Source organism: Drosophila montana, unplaced genomic scaffold (genome assembly GCF_035044405.1).
Source record: "Drosophila montana isolate Dmon_TW-CO22-7 unplaced genomic scaffold, ASM3504440v1 contig_1761_1, whole genome shotgun sequence".
Taxonomy (NCBI): domain Eukaryota; kingdom Metazoa; phylum Arthropoda; class Insecta; order Diptera; family Drosophilidae; genus Drosophila; species Drosophila montana.
Window position 1 is genome coordinate 1,181,298 of NW_026996690.1, and position 20,239 is coordinate 1,201,536.

General features: G+C 39.0%; 1 protein-coding gene and 1 long non-coding RNA gene across 2 annotated transcripts; one reads left to right on the plus strand and one right to left on the minus strand.

Annotated features, from left to right (window-relative positions):
- Positions 1-8,014: 8,014 nt before the first annotated feature.
- On the plus strand, positions 8,015-19,118 carry dpr4 (defective proboscis extension response 4). The gene is made up of 6 exons (XM_064700438.1): positions 8,015-8,787; positions 11,832-12,042; positions 12,795-12,949; positions 17,217-17,427; positions 17,534-17,791; positions 18,844-19,118. The coding sequence occupies exons 2-6, from the start codon at positions 11,958-11,960 to the stop codon at positions 19,116-19,118; spliced, it is 984 nt and encodes a 327-aa protein (XP_064556508.1). The 5' UTR covers positions 8,015-8,787; positions 11,832-11,957.
- LOC135441006 (uncharacterized) lies at positions 17,633-19,354 on the minus strand. The gene is made up of 3 exons (XR_010438384.1): positions 19,276-19,354; positions 17,833-19,186; positions 17,633-17,765 (listed from the first exon to the last, which is right to left on the minus strand). It is a non-coding gene; the product is annotated as an uncharacterized LOC135441006 (long non-coding RNA).
- Positions 19,355-20,239: the final 885 nt, after the last annotated feature.

A 20,239-nucleotide genomic window follows, 5' to 3' on the forward strand; every position in this document is an offset into this window, starting at 1 on the left:
CTTGGGGCACGACAGAAAATCTTTATTAGCATACGGCATAAAAATTTATTAAAGATGAACGCGGCCAAATGAAAAGCGCGTCAAGGATTTTCAAGTGGGCTTTTTAGTTAGCTCTTACAGTTAGCCTCTGCTGGCTGCGGGTTTTCATTTTTCCTTTTTATTATAAATCGATTGGAAGTCTTTGATTAAACCGTAGAGCACAAAAAAAAAAAGAAGATACAAACAACTGAGGTGCTCCTCGTTGTTAGCTATTTAGTTTTTGTTGTGTTTTGTATTTTGTTTTTATTTGCTGAGATTTTGTGTTTTTTTTTTTCGTCATTTTTGTTATTGTCATTTCGTTTGTGGGCTGGTTTTTATGTTGCTCAACTTAATTTTATACAAATGACCTTAGGTCATATCACCATTTATATCCGTCAATCCCTTTTTGGTATAAGTTTTATATTTGCTTCGTTTTTCTTGATGTTTTTTCTTGTTTATTTTTTTTTTTACTTTTATTTTTATTTTTGTCCACTTTCTTGTTTTGTGTCTTCAGTCTCTGTGCCGGCTTTTAAGGGCATTTTTATGTTCGCTTGAAGCGCCAACTAACGGCGAGCTGGCCCTAAAAGCCTTTAGCCAAATATCTTCAAGAGACAGACAGTCGTATATAGTACATATATATATATATATATATATATATATATATGCTTAAGTTTATATGCTATACACATATATGTCTGACAGGGTATATGCTTATGTAAATAAACAAAGCGCAGCAGTTGTTTGTGTTTGAGAGCAGAGTTTGGCTAAGCGACACCGGAATGCCAATATAACAAGTGAGAATGGTGGGCATGCTCCACGAGCAGATGCCCTGTAATCAGTTAGAAAGTGGCTTAAATACTCGCTACTTTGATAAATAGAAAAAGTGTATTATAAACAACTTTTGTACTTTTTATATGAATATAATAAAAAATATATAGAGATTATCTACGAAAGACTAGACTTTAAGCTACAATTTTTGTTAGCAAATATGCAGGAAAAAATATCTTGTATGCAGCTGAAAAAAAGTAGAAATTAATTAAATTAAATAAGAATAAATAATTACATAATATAATTTGTGATAAACTCTTACCCGGGTTAGCATATAAAAGTTTATGACTAGATCATAGCAAAAAATATATTGACTATATATATTTAGGTGGGTTCATCTGCCTGCTTCACAACCATATACCATTCCAACTGACTCGCATGTTTACAGGGTATAAAAAGTAAATCCGTAGCCACTTGCGAAAATGAATGGAAAATGTTAGGATGAGAGTTTGGTGTGCCACAGCGAAAGAGCACATATAAATATAGATGCGGATTGAAAGATAGGGAGAGCAGGAGCAGAAGCTGGAGCTGGAGCTGGAACCGGAGCCGGAGGAGGAGCTGGCGCAAACAGCTAAAGGGAAAAAGGGGTGCCAAGAGCAACCAATAGCCCAAGTTTGGCCTAAGTCGAAAGTATTTCCTGGTTATTCAGCTCCAAAGAGCCCAGCAGTCCGGCAATTGAGTTATATTTGATGCATATCAGATGCTCAATGTTCAAGTCTAAAACGAGACGCAGACAAAAAGTCCTTTTGGCCCATGCGACGTATGTGTGTGCTCTATGTAAATGCTCCCGCGGGGTGAATGGGCAGCGGGGGAGGGGGAGGGGGCGGGAGCCTGTGCGGGGAATTCAATTCAGTGTTGGACAGTTAAGCTCAAGTGGAAAAAGGATACGAATGCTACAAAGTCGAAGGGAAATATATGTATGTAAATATTTATATGACACACACAGACACACACGCACACACACGCGCGCACACACATGCACATGGCACATACATATGCCATTAATTATTATATATGCATGCGTTATATGCAGATTTCTTTGTTTTGGCCATAACATAAATCATTATTAAGCGGAAAGGCAATAGTAAAGTTTAACTGACCATGTGACATTTAAGTAGTTTGTGAGCCACAGTAAGAGGGCCGTTAACAAATCAAATAATCGTTAAAGGATGTTGCAAAAAGATTTAAAATAAATCAGACGCCTAATGACATATGCATAACAACAACTATGCCGACAAGTGGGACAAAGATATGAAGGAGGCAAATCTTATCAGCAGAACTGAACAAAGGAATAAATAACTGAAATAAAGAAGTTTTTATCTATTATAGAAACTCACAACTCGCCAGCTGAATGTCCTATTATTTCAAGTCTTATAAACATTTAGGGCTATAGACCTTAAGATTTTGAACAAGTCAAGCTGATGCAAAGAAAACTCAGCTGCCAGTGAAACGTAAAGGAGCGTTTAACTACGAGGGAATGAGAGAGAGAGAGAGAGAGAGAGAGAGAGGGAGAGCTGAGCTGTGAGAGAGACGGAAGAGTAAGCACAACTGCATGCATTAACTGGCAGGGGCTGCATGTAATGCACTCTTCTAGTAAACAATAAAATATGAAATTTAAATGGAGAGACAGTGGCAGGTTATAAATTGCGAAGATATCAGCTTGACAGCGTTAAAGCATCGCATTTAACCTCATTTAACTTTGTAGTACTTTGTTTGAACGCGTTTTATGGCCAATACAAAATAATTGAAATGATTGAATGCTGCCCTCATCCATGGCTAAGTACTCGCTGCAATAAAACTGAAAGTGCTTTTTAATACGCTTCGTTCCGCTGCGATTGGAAATTTACATTGAGCTGTCGTTATCGACGGGGATGGCAAGTGCTCATCCTATTTGGCCTCGACAAGGAAATATTTTCCCTAATGAATTGCTGACATTAGCTCGACGGGCTCGACTTTTGCATGCAAATCAAATTGGGTAGTCCTAGAAAATCAGACATGAAAATCGATAAGAAAAACATGAGCCTCAGCAAGTGCCTGAGAGCATTTCAAAAGCCTTGAGGCAGCATCCAGACTAACTGAAGGTGAATTAAATGGCAGCTGAAGCGATGCGATGTGATGCCATGTGATGTGATGCGATGCACACACACGTACACAAACACACATGTGCGTATGGGTGACATTTTAAGATATATATAAAAGGGAATTCTTGATTTGTATGCCAAAGGTCAAAGGGTGCAAGTTAGTTATGCTCTTTGATATGGTTTTGAAGCTAGTTAAAAGTCTCTAAACACCTCCAAAAAGAGCTTATGCACTGAGCTAAAAAGTGCCATTAGGTTGAATTCTATGTTCTATGTTCTATGTTCTATGTTCTATGTTCTATGTTCTATGTTCTATGTTCTATGTTCTATGTTCTATGTTCTATGTTCTATGTTCTATGTTCTATGTTCTATGTTCTATGTTCTATGTTCTATGTTCTATGTTCTATGTTCTATGTTCTATGTTCTATGTTCTATGTTCTATGTTCTATGTTCTATGTTCTATGTTCTATGTTCTATGTTCTATGTTCTATGTTCTATGTTCTATGTTCTATGTTCTATGTTCTATGTTCTATGTTCTATGTTCTATGTTCTATGTTCTATGTTCTATGTTCTATGTTCTATGTTCTATGTTCTATGTTCTATGTTCTATGTTCTATGTTCTATGTTCTATGTTCTATGTTCTATGTTCTATGTTCTATGTTCTATGTTCTATGTTCTATGTTCTATGTTCTATGTTCTATGTTCTATGTTCTATGTTCTATGTTCTATGTTCTATGTTCTATGTTCTATGTTCTATGTTCTATGTTCTATGTTCTATGTTCTATGTTCTATGTTCTATGTTCTATGTTCTATGTTCTATGTTCTATGTTCTATGTTCTATGTTCTATGTTCTATGTTCTATGTTCTATGTTCTATGTTCTATGTTCTATGTTCTATGTTCTATGTTCTATGTTCTATGTTCTATGTTCTATGTTCTATGTTCTATGTTCTATGTTCTATGTTCTATGTTCTAGGTTCAAGTAGTCTAGTAGTCTATGTTCTATAGTATATGATCTATAGTCTTTGTTCTATCTTATATATTCTACAGTCTATATCTCTAGTTTTTTTGAGTGTGTGTGTAGCACGTATTGGTCACCCATCAATAAGTGGTGGTAACCGCTGCGGCCGAGGCTGATGCCGCAATCGCTTGCACATCTAAATCCACCTCAAATTGAATAATGAACGCAAAGTGACTGAGTGGCCGCCGCCCATTGCTATCGCTCAATGGAATGCAGTAAATCAGAGTATCGTTGAAAGCTACTTCTGGTCGCCAGCCCTTGGACCCCCAACCTAACTCCAAGTCCCGCTTCGACAACAATAGCAGCAGCAGCAGCAGCGGCAGCAAGCACGATTGGACAGGTGCCCCAAAAAGTAGGCAACGAAATGGTAATTCACGAAATGTGAGCGACGCACACTCCTGCCAACCCCGAACCCCCAACCACCGCCCATCTAACACTTTGAGCCTCATTCGCTTAGCTGTAAACATCAATTATGCCGCCCCCAAAACTATTCACGCGATTAGCCGCGTTTTCTAGTTATTGGGTAATAGCCATTGCCAGTTGCCGGTTTTTGGGTAGCTAACTACGGGGGTATTTTGGTGGGAGGGGAGAGGGAGGGGGCTTCTTCTACGTATAGGCGCAAGCGAATTTCAGCGTTACGCTGAATTGAATTAACGAGTCCGGTTGTGCCGTGGCTAGCTGTAAATTTTACAACGGTGCATCTGATAAACGTGGCCGTGCCGACATGCGGGCCCATAAAAAGGCTGAGCCAGTGAGTCAGCAGCCGTCGGGGCCGAAGAGTTATATCAAATGCTGAAAACTGTGCGAAAAACACAGCGAAATGTAAAACAGACAACGCTCGCGTTTCTTAGTGTGTGTTTGTGTGCGTGTGTGTGTTTGTGTGTGTGTGTGCTTGGTGTGCGTGTGTAAATTTGCTGTGCTGTGCTTTGCTTCTGGCCCGGTCTTAAAAGCGAAAAGCCATTTGTATTCATTTGAAATTAATTTAGCATTCATGCAAGGCCCAAGACGCGCCAGCCGCAAGAGGCGCAACATCAGCAACGGCACCAGCAGGGGGTCGCAGGGGTTCGCAGGGGTACAGCGAGGGGGGGGGGGGGCACAGTATCTGGAGCAGTGGCTGTGGCAATATATGGCGCCTAAGCAATGGATAAATACGTGTACGTGGCATACATTTTGCCCGCAATACAAAAGACGAGCCAAACAATTTGCTCCTAGAGCCGTGTCCTTTGCGCCTTCGCTTATCGATAAGCAGTTGATGCCCCACCCCATTCCCCCTGCCCGCCCGCCAATGATTGCACAATTGAAACTACCGCCGGCTGCTAGGCTGGAGGCACAAGCTACGAGCCCCGTGCCTCGAGACGTGCGCCTACTCTACTAATTTTAACAAATTAATTGGCAACAATAAATTTACTGGCAAAAAGGTGTGCAGATAGCATCTCGCATAGGTTCTAAAGGAATGCGCCACTCCCTCTTCTGCACCGGGGCGGGGTGCAGCTATAGATTGCTCCACTAATTTGATTCGCTCAATGACAGACGCTTAAGCACCGCTATACAGCTAATATATTTAAGATACCCAGCAGTAACAGCAGCCTATAGACTGAGAGGGCTGAGTTGTTCAGCCTCAACCTCACTTTTAGTTTATTAAGTCTACAAGAATATATGTAATAAGCTGTAGATTATCTTTGCAGCTGGAAAATATATTTAGCTATCTTATAAGTAAACCGTGTCTAGGTGTGCGTTGGTTCAAGATATACACTTATAGACATATAAATAAGTATATGTGTACACCTACTAATAAGCAGACAAACATGCAGACGTAAAGCTTATTAGATTTCAAAGAGAATTTATTATCACAGCATGAATAACTGTATGACTGACACCGTCAGGAATTCATGAGAATCGCATAGTAGGGCATTTAAAAATATTTTATCTTTAATAGGCAGCGCAGCGGTAAGTTCTTAATTGGTTCTACGTTTGCCAAAAGATAACATACATACACATGTTAACATACACACACACACCTTCACTCATACAAGAACAAAGATTCTTAGATTGCCAACACAACTTGTTAATATAGCACTTACAATCAGAGCATTTAAACCTGTAAGTCTTAGTCGAATTCATGAGAATCGCATAGTAAGGCTTCATGTAAAAGTACGTTTTATTTTTTCAATTGGCAGCGCAGCGCAGGAAAGCAAACTTGGTCTGCGACTGGCATAAGAGGAAAGCATACAAACATAAACACGTAGATACACACATACGTATGTACGTTTGTACAGTTCTAAAATTATATGAAGTTTGGGTAACTTATGAAAGCGTCAAGGGACACATAAAACTTTACAAAACTTTAAATCTATCAATCATAACAAAAATACCAACTAAATAAACCTAATCAAGCAAGTTTGTAGCTGCAAAAGCTGTGGCATTAGATGAATATATGCCTTCTTTTCCTTTCATATATACATATATATATATATATATATATTATATTAGAAGCAGCTTAGCACACGATTAGCTTTAGAAAATTCAACAATTTGCCAGATTAACCAAAATTCTCTGCAAACTAAATACAGCATTGAGCAAACAAAGCATTCGTAAATTTTTATTAAAAAATACATTTTTGCTTTCTTTTCAAACTTTTTACCGCAACTAAAGCACTTGCCTTGTACAAAAGCGTATTATATGAAAAATAAATTTGTATTTCTGCAGCTGCCACAACAATCAAAAATGCCAAAAATAGTTTTTATTGTGCCACAAAGTATTGTGCTATATATATATAAATTTATAAACTTATATTATTTAGTCAAGGGAATCGTGAACTTGAAGCGCTCGAGTGCCCTCATTGTCCGCTAGGTGTCGCACTCTAGCATTTATGCATTGTTCCCACACAAAATTTACATTCAGCAGCGCACCGAGCGTTTTTCTAGTCAAGCACTCTCGACTGAACATTTTGGCACTTTATTTATTAGCTTGTAAGCCGCGCGTTGAAATGCCCCCCGACGCCGACGCCGACGCGGACGTCGACGTCGACACCGACCCCAGCAGCTTAGACTAAAAGCCAGGCGCTCATCGCGTCCCTCTGCTGTCCGGCCATGTTTTGCGAGGGGCTTGGGGGCCAATTGCGGGTGTATGAGGTTACGGATACGCTTTCGACAGCAACATTTGCGGCCCATAACACGCAACATTTGACACGGTCGGCCATGGAGACCAACAGCAACAGCAGCAGTAGCAGCATGTACAGGTGTTTATTGGATAGGGGGGTAGTTAGTGGAGCGGCCTCACAAATCTTTCACGACTGCGACGCGTGTACATAAACTCAAATTGGCCTATAACTGTCTGTTCAATTGTTTTTGTCGCATGCGAATGGAGGGGGGTGCGGTGCTGAGTGTTGGGCAATGCTCACAAACATACCTACATATTGCGGTAAAAATCACATTGCTGTGGGCCAACGTAAATCATTCATGTGAGTTGCAAAGCCCCCAAATGTCGACTATATTAATATGCCAAAACGAAGGCGTGTATATGGCGAATATTCATATGTACGTGACTATTGAGCACATTATGCTCGGGCCCGCGTTCCGATGCGGACGCGATGCGATGCGACGCGACGCGACGAATTGAGTTGAGTTTAGTTGAGTTGAGGCAGGTTGTGCTAATAACCCAGTTAACGTGAGAGCCCGTCAGAACACTCTCTATTTCAACGCGCTCTCTGTCGCATTCTCTTTTTCGTTTCGTTCAACTCAAGCTTTGGCTCTGCGGTCGCTGCTTTGTGCTACCTGCGACAAAGTCAAACCCTTTGCCCGAGCTTTAATGCATGGCGAAAAAATTGCCCACTTTACTGCTTATTATAAATGTAAAGGGAAACGCAAATTAAAGTTTCATGCTGCCGCTCGCGCTCTCATTCTCTAGCTCTCTCTCTCACACGTTCTCGCTACGACTGCGCTGTAAGCTTTTGAGAGCGCACTTCGAGTGAGACGCTTCGGCTGGCATTCGGCTGTGTGCTGCTCTCGCCTAAGGTAGACGACGACACGCGTTGACTGCCTGCTGCCTGATGAATCAGTTCCAGTACGTGAATCCTGCCGCTAGGATGCACGTGTACGCACGGCCGCTGCAATTGATAACTTACATTGTGGCACATTTAATATTAAAATAAAAAAACAGCTTAAGCAGAAACGAAAATAAAGAAAAACAACGGCTATTTAATAACTGTATCCCCAGTCAAACCAACAACAACAAAACGAACGTTGCTCACGTACGAGGCGGATACACAAAAATGCGAAGCTCACGCGCGCCCATGTGTGCGTTTGTGTGTGTGTGTGTGTGTGTGTGCGTGTGTGTGTGAGTGAGTGATTGTATCGGTGTGTGTAGTGCTTATATCGCATACCTATAGAGCAGTACCTAATGTGCCCGTGCATACATATACATACAAATAAAATAATACAAAGGCAACGTTGTCGTCGCTGTCCTCGACGCCCTGCTTCTTCCCGTTTCCCCGCGCCGTTCGTGTCCACGTTCATTGTCGTTGGTCGAGTGCTAAACGGAAATATTTGGTAGTCCAGGTTATTGCCAGAACAAAAATATAAGGAAAAAACAATAAAAAAATAAAAACGGAAAGAAAAACACAAACGTTGAACCGGAGAAAGCAACAATGGCAGCCCAAATGAGCGGCAATCGAAGCGAGAAATGTTTGCACACATAAATGTTGAGTTTCCACTAATTATTCCGCATTGCGCAATCGATTGTCAAAATAAATCAGCTCAGCAAAAAGTAACGAATTCCGAATTTGGCTCAAAATGAAGCCGGCACACAGGCAATGCGAGGAGTACACATAGGACAGGTGCTTAGAGGTAAGTAAAAGCATACTGTGCATATGATCTATATGAAAATATCACATAAAACTCCAGCAGAGGCAACAGTTAAAAGTTCTGTTTGGTAAAATAACTGCCTTAAGAATAGCAAAGCGCTAGGGATAACCAAAATTAGTAACATACTAATTATGCAAAATAGGAAATATCACAAAAGAAAATCTAAGTAAACGAAATATAATAAAGGGAAAAATTAGGTATAAGAATATTTTATATAAGACTCTAGCAGGGGCAGCAGTTAAAATTTCGGTTAGGTAAAAGAACTGGTAAGTGAGAAATCTAATTAGAAAAAGTAATTGAGTTACTTTTATTTTTAGCATATACAACAGCAAGAGAATAGGGCTAAGAATAATCAAAATTAGTAACACACTAATTATACAAAATAGGAAGTATCACAAAAGAAAATATAAAAATAGCTAATATAATAGAAGGAAATATTAGCTATAATAATATAAAATGAAGGAGTAGTAGAGGTAACAGTTAAAAGTTCTTTTCGGTAATAGAACTAGACTCTGAGAAATCTAATTAGAAATAAGGGTTAGCTTATTTATACAAAATAGCTCAGCAAGAGACTAAGAGGAGTATGGAAAATCTAAATAAGTGGGGTATAAATTATACGAAAAGAAAATATCATAAGAGAAAATATAATGAAAGGAAATATAAAAAAAACCCTCGACGCGAGGAAAATAAAGAAAAAACACAGTTCTTAAAAACCCAAAAGCCAGAGGCTACTTTTTTGTTGAATAGAGATCATTAAAGAGTGTGTAAAGCAAATATAACCTAGAAGTTGAAGAACGCCTCTTACAGGTTATTTTGACAAAGGAAAACTTTTTAAAGAAAAATATCATAAGAAAGTATTTAAAAGAAAAATATTATAAGAAAGTATTCAAAAGAATAATATCATGTAGAGCCCAGCTGCTAAAGATTCCTTTTGTGTAAGACTTCGACTAAAAATAATACCATAAGGAAACTGAAATCAGATGATACCTAGTGTTAAGTGGACCTTTTACTGTCCATATCATCTAAATGGTTTTTACCGTATGGAACCCATATTCTAGAGCCCGCCCTTTTGTTTGGGACTTTGACAAATATGCGGTTTTAAAATGCTATATTCAAAAATGTAGCTAAGCGTTGGTTAGGACCTGACATTTGTTTGTTTGATTTCCATGGAAAAATGACGTTTGGGACCCCGGGGCGATAATTCTTTATAATAGCAGCGCAAAATGCTCATGCAAAAAGGGACAGCGGTCAGCGGCACAAACAAATAAACACATACACACACACATTCACACACACATACAAAGAGGGGGCCACTGACCAAAACAAATAGCGGGCCACACGAACCCCTTGACCCGAGTCACGCAGCTAATTGGACAGACAACGAATATATATATATATTGTATGTATATATATATGAATATTTTTGAGTAATGGCCCAGGATTATGAATATTTTCCCGTGCTAAATGTATTTCCATGGAATTTTTCTGTTCTGTTCCGCTCACCCGACGCAGCTGAGCAAATATTTTGGGTTTTCTGGTCTCGGCTATGATAGAGCGAAAGAGCTACGACCGTAAGTAGCCGTCATAAATTGTAGATGTAATTTATAACAAATTCACCGAATATAGCGAGTACTTGGCCCGCAGGAGAAATAAGTATTAAAGCGTATAAATAAGCACTTATTTGGTGATAAAGCTGACTCGTTTATCTAAAGGCTGTAGCTGAACCGAGCAACTTCCCAAAAATAGTAATTACAATAAATTATTCTATTAAGCACTGTGCTCTGCTCCCCAGCTACTTAAGAGCTTCTCATTTATTCAGTTTGAGTGTGGAAATTGTTGGAATTTGTATAAAGTTTTCAATTACTATTAGAATCTGGGAAAAATCTCGTCACAAAAGTATGTTCAAGTCATTGGTTTAAGAGAAATTGATTTGAGAGTGGAATCTCGTTAGTGGGATGAAATGAGTCTTAAAAGCTTAAGCTTAAAGTATTTGTGACTTCAGCGGCCTAATTGAAGCTTTAAGAGTTGACATAGAGCTTTTGCTTAGTGCATTGAGCTTTTGCAAGCTTTAATAGTTTTTCATAATTGCTCAATCAATCTTAATTAGGGTTTCGACTATAGTAGAGATTTTTATTTATTATAACAATTACTTAATATAATTAACTTTGATCTACTTCGTTCAATTTCCGTTTCAGATTATCAAAAAATAGGCCTATAAGTTGAAAACAGTTTCACATTGTTCAATTTCATAGGGAAATGAAATCGAGAACGAAATCTAGAACAGCCCATATTTATTATTTTTATGTAGCCTTCTTTTCGGAGCAGTTCCAAGTTTATTGCTACTCATTTTTATGGCCTTTAACGCAGCAAAATTATGAGCTTTCAGCTAATCAAATGTAATGGCATTAAAAGCACTTAAATATAATTTAATTTTTAATTTTCAAGATTATCTTGTAGCATAATTCCAATTCTCTGCTCGTCTAGCCCCTGATCAATTGATATAAAGTATAGCCAGGGCTGTTGGGCTATTGACTGTATTCAAATTATATAGGTATATAGTAATGTCTGCCAGGTGTCTCGTGTTATTATTGTCATTTCGATATACAGATAGAAAATGCATTAGTGAAAGCACAAATATTGTCTGGTTGTTATGGTAAAGCTAATAAAATGGTTTGGGCTGCTAATTAGCCAAAATTTCCTGATTAAGAATCAATATGTATGAGGTCTATTAAAGATATAAAGTTGGTTGTTTGTCAATGGGAAAAAGGGCACATGAGAATATTACATATTAGTATATATATATAAATAAAATATAATATATGTATATTTATAGTTTATAGTTGAAGCATGTACCATTAAAGATGTTCATAAATATTATCAAATAATTAATGGAAAATAATTGGGAGCATAAGCTTTTATTTCCCAGCTAGATGAAGCCCGTCATCTGTTTATACAGTTTTCTTCAATACCTATCGCATTACAACTTTTAATCTGAGCATTTTTATCGCTTTAACTTTCTTTGCCAGACTTTATCAGACTTAAGCCTCTATGTTGAGGCAGAGGAAAGGCCACTGGAAACAACAACAACAAGAGGAGAAAGTATAATAAAGCCGAGAAAAAATCAGCTGCCAGTTCATCGATCAACGTGAATTATGTCGAGGGACAACAAATACAGTTGGGCCTGCCCCCAGAAAGTGCTTTGGCTAACCCAGCTGTGGCTCTTGCTGCTGTTATTTGGTAAGTTTCTGGCTTCAGATGCCAATGACAGGGCATTTAAACCGACACGACGCGCGGCAGCACAAAATGCTTGGTTGGTTTTGCAATACTCTGTTCACAAAACAAATCGAGCTTATTGGCTAACGCCTCTGTCCAGATGATGATGATGATGACTCTCTATGTAAGTGCTTATTGTTGTCAGAGTAAGTTTTCACAATTGTTTGCCACGCCCACTTGTGCTGCCCTAGCCAAGAACTAGAGTCACGAAATATGTTTTGTTGGATTAGCAATTTTTTTCTCTCTCAAATATAAAGCCAAAAACTTTTGGCTCACGCACGCCTTTGCACACGCAAAAACCAAAAATGATTACAGTTTGAGAGTCACGAGCGTTACAGTTTGGGAGTCACCAAGCAATCTATTACACAGCTTCTATAAGCAAGACTGAAAAGTGGTTCGAACACGATTATCGAATATTTGCTTAATGTGAACCAAAGCTTAAACTGAAGCAACTCAAACGTTCAGTCGAAATGTAACATACTCCATCAATTGACGAAAATCATGTAACTTACAGATTTGAACCATGAATCCAAGGGAAATCAAATGAATCCCTTTTCCTTTTTTGTAGATTGGAGATAATATTTTTAATGTATATCGTTAGGCATTTAAATTTTTGTGCTGTGAACAGAGTATTGCGCCGTCGGCTTCATATTGTCTGCCACTTTTTTAATTATTTTTCTTGTTTTTTTATTTTTTATTACTCTATGTGTATATAGAAAGCAGCCTGGTCATCAGCGAAGTGCCTCCACATTACTGGGAAACCCCCTACTCAATGCCGTATTTTGATAACTCCTCGCGGCGCGAGGTCACGGCAACCGTGGGGCAAGCGGCGCTGCTGCATTGCCGCGTTAGGAATCTGGGCGACCGGGCGGTAAGTTGAATGATGTTTCTTCGGGGTGTTGGGGGTCAAACCAGGGGCACGCAATTAAAATGCGCCCCAGAGTCAAAGCCAAACATTTTATATGTATATGTGACGCCCAGAGGGTAGACATGGGGCCTGTTAGGGGGCGAGGGAGGGGCGGGGGTAGGGTCACAAACAAACGACCTGCGGCGAGCGCCTGGCAGATTTGTAGATTACTTTTAAAAGATTACGCCATAAAGTTGGCGGTCTAACCGACATGGCCCACAGTCCTAGCACGCGTCGCCTATCTCTGTCTCGCTCTCGCTCGTTCTCTCCCTCTCACTTTCTCTCTCTTGCTCACTCTCTGGCTTGTACAGCTGCTTGTTCTTCTTGTTCTTGTTCTGGTTCGCGCATTTGTAACACGACTTCGCTTCCGCTCTCAGCGATTTGTTAGCAAATGCAACAACAGACGTTTCCTTTGCTAACCCCTACTCCCAACCTCTGCGCTGCCACGCCTCCTGCTGGCTTCCACCTCAAAAGCGCTGTGGCTGTGCAATTATGCGGTGTAATAAATTTTGTGCTGTCCGTGTTTTGCACCCCAACCCGCTCCCACTCTCCTGACAGCCCCTTGACCCCAACGACAACGTTGTCAGCGATTGTGTTGTCTCGCCCAACTTTTAGCCCAGAGACAGTTGAATTGAGTAATTAACGCCCAGAACTGCAAGACAAACCAAGTCTGACAAACAATCAGCCAGTCATTCAGCCATTCAGTCAGTCAGTCAGTCAGTCAGCCATTCAGCTGGCTGACAACGTGTTCTGATCCACGACAAAGCCAAGCGCATTGTCGCGTCTTATATTCGGCTAATTGGAGGCGATGTCCCACAATTGCGTGTCAATCAAAGTTTGGATCAAAGATAGAAACTACAAGAAAGCACAGTTAACTGCAGTGTGACAAAGATTAAATACCCTAGCAGACATATAGCTGTTATAGGGCATACTTGGCCACGAAAAGTGCAAGAATTTAGTTTTCAGGAACGTTTTTCCATGTAGCCGTACGATATAGGGCTCAGATGTTGATAGGACTTGACCCTTATTAAGGAATATTTTAAGTTTTAGAAACAGGAAGTTCGTCGTTCGACTTGGCTCTTGATACTGATTAAGATTATATATATTAAGAGTTTCGCCATATGCGCTGTTAAATATATATTTTATCTAGTATTTATACCCAAATCTTAGGCTTTAAAAATATAAATATACTTGCGGGTATAACCTGGCCTTGCCCGTGGCACGTATGTTATAAAATCAATGTTCTCAAACAAATTTGAAATGATTTTGAAACTGATCGGACGGTAAACAAATAACTTTCATACAAACGTTTTCCGCCAATTTACCACTGTTTCCCAAATCGCTGAAACACGTATTCATTACATTCTTATGTAGAGCTTTGAAAATAAGTTTGAAGCAAATCGGACACAACTTAAAACTTCGCACAAAAAATCTTTGAGTCGCATTCCACCCGAAAAAGTTTGGATTCTGCAAAAAGTGTGAAACACGTCTCAAATGATTTTTCTTATAGATCTTTTGAAACGAATTTCCATTTCCACCAAGGAGGAACGGATTTTTCGAAAAGTGTGAAACACCCCTTAAATGAATTTGAACAAAGATCTTTGAAAATAAATTTGGGGCCGATCGGATGGTAAACAAAAAACTTTCATACAACCGTTTTCCGCCAATTTACCACTGTTGCGGGTGGAATTTCCCAAATCGCTGAAACACGTATTCATTACATTCTTATGTAGAGCTTTGAAAATAAGTTTGAAGCAAATCGGACACAACTTAAAACATCGCCCAAAAAATCATTAAATCGCATTCCCCCCGAAGAAGTTTGAATTCTGCGAAAAGTGTGAAACACGTATCAAATGTTTTTTCTTATAGATCTCTGGAAATGAAATTGAGCGCGAATCGTCACATACTTACATACTTACATACTTACATACTTACATACTTACATACTTACATACTTACATACTTACATACTTACATACTTACATACTTACATACTTACAAACTTACATACTTACATACTTACATACTTACATACTTACATACTTACATACTTACATTCTTACATACTTACATACTTACTTACAGACTTACATACTTACATACTTACATACTTACATACTTACATACTTACATACTTACATACGTACATACTTACATACTTACATACTTACATACTTACATACTTACATTCTTACATACTTACATACTTACATAAAAATTGATATATGATAAAATTATAAATCCCTTTGACAGAGTATAAAAACTTTAACCAGCTGCGTTAGACATGCGGACAGCCCACATCTACTAAAATATTCCCTTTTGCGGACTCGAACTATCAACACACACTTAAATATTCCCTTAAATATGAACACAATTATTTCACACTCTAAAATTACTTTCCATTTTAGAACATGTCACACATTAATTAACTCATAAATTTGTAATTAACACAGTTTTTAATTTGAATCTGACTTTATTCCGTAATAAATCATTTCCAGCTCAATTCACAATGGTTAACAATTATTCACAATTTGTGTTCAACATTTGCCAACAAATCGTTTTAATACTGAGATTTATTTTAGTTCTTTTTTTTATGCGCATTCAGAAAAAAAGGGGTTCTAATGAATGTGGAAAGTTTTTATTTTTTTATATCTATTTTTTTTTTGCCTCTTTTCAGCAATTGAGAAAGTTGCAACCCGGCTGAGTAATCGCTTTAAAAAAACTTTCACCTACGGCTTAAAGTCAATTAGTTGAGTTGCAGTCAAAACTAATTCAAAGCGCACAGGTCAAAAGATTTCCCATTTCTCTTACTTGGCCCAATTTGTTCAGCCAACTAACTGGAGCAGGTGGTCAGCTTTTACGGAGATTTGAAGTCATTTAAAGAATTTGTTTTGTTTAATCGGAAAACTTAAACAATTATATTTTCATAATAAATCTAAGCCACTTGCATAGCTGAACCATAATCAACAAAAAGATTTCTAGCTCCAAAGCTGGTATTCATTTAAAAAAAAAAAAAAGATAAATAAATGTTAACTCTGGGACTCTTTAAAGGAATTCGGTTTTAAATTGAAAGGCTTGTGCCTAGGTGTGTTATTGACTTTTTCAAAAGCCAGAGCTGATAGAAAATAAAGGTAGCTTGTAACCAGCTCTCATTCATTGAGGGATTCTATTATTAATAAAAAAAGAGAAACAGAAAATTTGCTAGTGTGGTAAAATGCTTAGATGAAGTGCATAGTAGTTAGTTACTTTGATAGTCTTTTGTTTAAGTTAGTTTATAGTTAATACAAAATATTCTGTAATAAGATTATGATGATTGCTTTTTACAAGTATATTTTCATGGCTCTGGAAAGTTTTTAACAGAAAATCTTTTTAAATAAACAAGATATAAACAAAAAGCTCCAGTAAGAAGTGCCCGACTAGGAAATAGCCCGAACCCATTGCCAAGCTGCCTTCACACACATTCTCCCTTGCTTCTATATATACGCACACAAAAGCAGACGCTCACACATACACACGAACGTACGCACGCGGCTCTGCTTCTTCGTCTTCTCTCTACCTAACACTATCTATAAGAAGTGCATTCTTAATTAACTTCGGTGCTTATAGACCGATCTTAATGAAATTTTCAGCATTTAAATATGGCATACATAAGAGCGTGCTTATCAAGGAGCAAGGCGCTATCTTTAAAAATAAGAATTTTTCCGATTTAGTTCTTTCCAATTCAGGGGAATTGGGGAGAGTTATCCGATAGATTTCGAGAGATAAATGATAAACTCGTTCTGGACAGTTGGAGTTTATCTAGGGTGGAGTAGCGTATTATTGTCTCTTGTCAAACGCCTCGTAATACGCCTAATAATACGACGCGTGGGTATGCTAATGTGACGTTAGAATATGCTAAAGTTATAATCCTTAATACGAGCACGACAACTTGTTGTTTAATTAGTGTGGTCATGTAAGTATAAATGCTATTCGGTTATTTGTGGTCTGCCCACGTATGGACACATTTCCAAGGGTCAACAGAAGCTAAAAATAAATTTAGGTTAAGGTATGAAAGCCTGAGTCATTGGCCTCTCACCTTCTGAAGTCTGGCGCACATATAAATATACATATTCAATTTATTTCATTAGGGGATTTAATGTGTGTGTAGATATTGAATTTCTTTTGAAAAAGTGCTCAATGTATTTAAAGTTTTTCTTGTGCTTGGTTTATTTTTTTTGCGGTCTTTTTGTAGGTCTCCTGGATACGCAAGCGGGACCTGCATATACTGACCGTGGGCATATTGACCTATACGAACGATCAGCGCTTTCAGTCGCTGCACTCGGAGGGCTCCGATGAGTGGACGCTGCGCATCTCCTCGCCGCAGCCGCGCGACTCCGGCACCTACGAGTGCCAGGTCTCGACGGAGCCGAAAATCAGTCAAGGATTTCGCCTGAACGTCGTGGGTAAGTGGATGCGGGTGTGCGTGTGCGTGTGTGTGTGTGGGATGTTGGGTATCCTTTGCTTTAAGCATGCGAGCAATTATTTGTATTTTGTGGTCTTGCTTTACAGTGTCGCGCGCTAAAATTCTTGGCAATGCTGAGCTGTTCATCAAGAGCGGCAGCGACATTAATCTCACCTGCCTGGCGATGCAGTCGCCGGTGCCACCGTCGTTTATCTACTGGTACAAAGGCAAGCGGGTCATGAATTATTCGCAGCGTGGGGGCATTAATGTCATCACCGAGCGCTCGACGCGGACCAGCAAGCTGCTGATAGCCAAGGCCACGTCCGCTGATTCCGGCAACTACACGTGCTCGCCAAGTAGCTCAGGTGAGTTGTCTCTGCCACACAGTGCGGTGGCTGCCACTTACCTGCAACGCCTCCTCCTTCTCCCACGCCTCCTCCTGCTTCTGTTTCTGCTCCTTCTTCCGCTCCTTCGCCTTCGCCTTCATCTATGTACATCTACATCTTCATCTTCATCTACTTTAATGCCAACGTACTTATCCGCCTGTCTGAGTGTTTGTGTGCCCGTTGCAAGTCTCGTTCTATGCCCGCTGGCAATTAATGTGACGTCCCTTGCCAATGGAATTTCCACCACAAGCTACCAGCTCCTCTCTAGAGATGTGGGCATTCTTATTTTTTATAATAAGTCACAAACACAAAGTAAAGCACGGGCAAAAGGTCGTGTTTCAAATCTGCTAAATTCGTGTTACCTTGCGTATGGGTCGTGTTACAGTCGTGTTTAAGTCGTGTTACAGTCGTGTTTAAGTCGTGTTTAAGTCGTGTTTAAGTCGTGTTATTATTATTACTAGAGTCGTGTTAGCCTGTGTAGAGTCGTGTAGAGTCATTGGAAAATCGTACCAAGTCGTGATAAGTACTTATCGTTTGAGCAACATTAAGCTGGTTTAGGTCGGTTTTGACTCGCGTTTCGTTGAATTAAGTAGATTAAATCGTATTGAGTGTTCTTACAGTCGTGTTGAAATCGTATTTGAGTCTTGAATAATCATGTGAAGTCGTATTGAGCAGTTTTAGGTCGGTTTTGACACGTGTTCAGTCGTGTTAAGTAGCTTAAATCGTATTGATTCGTCTTGCAGTCGTGTTTAAGTCGTGTTTCATCGTGCTGAGACCTAGTTGATTTCTTTAATTCGTGTTTTATACCAGTTTTCGATTATTGTATCGAACACAAACTCACAAAGTCTACTTACTTAATACGAGGATGTCGTGCAGAGTCTGAAGAAGTCTTGAAAAAACACGACACGCACCCAACTCTAGCCATTATCTCTTGCCTCCCTCTCTCTCCACGCCCTCTGCCCACTCTCAGCCCAAGTGCATCTCGGTGTCTTTTATTTTATATCCTTATCTTATGCTCAACTTATGCACAGACTCCGCCTCGGTGGTAGTGCATGTCATAAATGGCGAACATCCGGCTGCAATGCAGCATGGCAACAGCAGCGCCAGCTCCTTGCGGTCCACGTGGAGCCCAGTGCCTTTACTTGCCATAACAACGACGACAGCTGCGGTGGCTGTCACATGGAACTGGAACTGGAGCAGCAGCAGCAGCAGCTTTGTTGCAGCCACAGCGCTGCTGCCGGCGGCGCTGGCGAATTGGTGGGGCCGCCGCAGCACCAGCTGGAGCTGGAGTTGGAGTCTGAGCTGATGATGTGGCAGCTGTTGCGGCAAGCTGAATGACAGCCCCGGCCTAGTTGGGGCAGTTGCACTTATCTTCTGTTTAGTGTTAATGATGATGCATTTAATGTATGTGTATGTGTGTGTTAGTAGCCCGAAGCGGTTCATAAACTAAATGGTGTACATACTGCAAAAGTCCTTTAACGAGTTTTATCTGTAAGCAAACCAAATACGATATGGCAGTCAAGGTGACTAAAAAAGCAAAAAATAAAGAAAGAAACAAGTATTAAGAAGCAAACTTTTTAAAGTGAGAAAAAGAAACCCAAACCTAAACATAAGATTGCATTAAAGCATATTCGATGAAACGAAACTCTTTAAGCTTTTCATTTCAATCCAAAAAGATAATAACGCTTTCATCTTGCATTTCGCAACAATTTTCTAGAGTTATTTTTATTTGCGCTGCTTGTTAAAATTTAATAAGTAAAATATTTCGAAGCGTAAGTTTATTTAACATAGATATTCATTCAGGTCAAAGACATAAAAAACTTGTTTGAGCGCGCCAAAAAGTATGCAATGAAAAACTTTGTGATTTTGAGTTGAACGCGTTTTCAGTCCCAGCCTCGCCGTTCGTTCCCTTTGTACACAAAACTCACTTGTAATTCTTCGACATAATACATATACATATACATATTTATATATATATGCATATATAGTTAAATATAGTGAAAAATATAAATCTATACAGTTCACAGCAAAGTCCAGCCAAATTACACGCTATTCAATTTTGATTTCCCAAATGGATTTAGGCATTAACACAAAATTAATAATAAAATAATAAACGTAATGAATTGTGCAGCCTGCTCCTGTGTATATAGTATAAATATTTGTTGTATATCGGCTTGCATCATTCATTATTTAAACAAAACAAAACAAATGCATGGTAATAAACACACAACAACAAAAACAAGAACAAAAACAACTACAACTAGAACAAGAACAACATTAACTGGGTTTTCCTTGTTTCTGTATTTCAATCTGTATACAATTTATACAACTTGAAAAAAATTCTGTGTATATTACTAAGTTCTTATCTGATTGTCTGCCATAAAGTTCTATGTAGTCCATCAACGTGTAAAATAATTAATAATTGAT

What these genes read in the sequence shown, in the direction of transcription:
- dpr4 (XM_064700438.1), top strand. Translation starts at nt 11,958, where the DNA reads ATGTCGAGGGACAACAAATACAGTTGGGCCTGCCCCCAGAAAGTGCTT. An exon ending in GCTCTTGCTGCTGTTATTTG is followed by an intron (nt 12,043 to 12,794) that starts GTAAGTTTCTGG and finishes ATGTGTATATAG; the next exon opens with AAAGCAGCCTGGTCATCAGC. An exon ending in GTGCTCGCCAAGTAGCTCAG is followed by an intron (nt 17,792 to 18,843) that starts GTGAGTTGTCTC and finishes ACTTATGCACAG; the next exon opens with ACTCCGCCTCGGTGGTAGTG.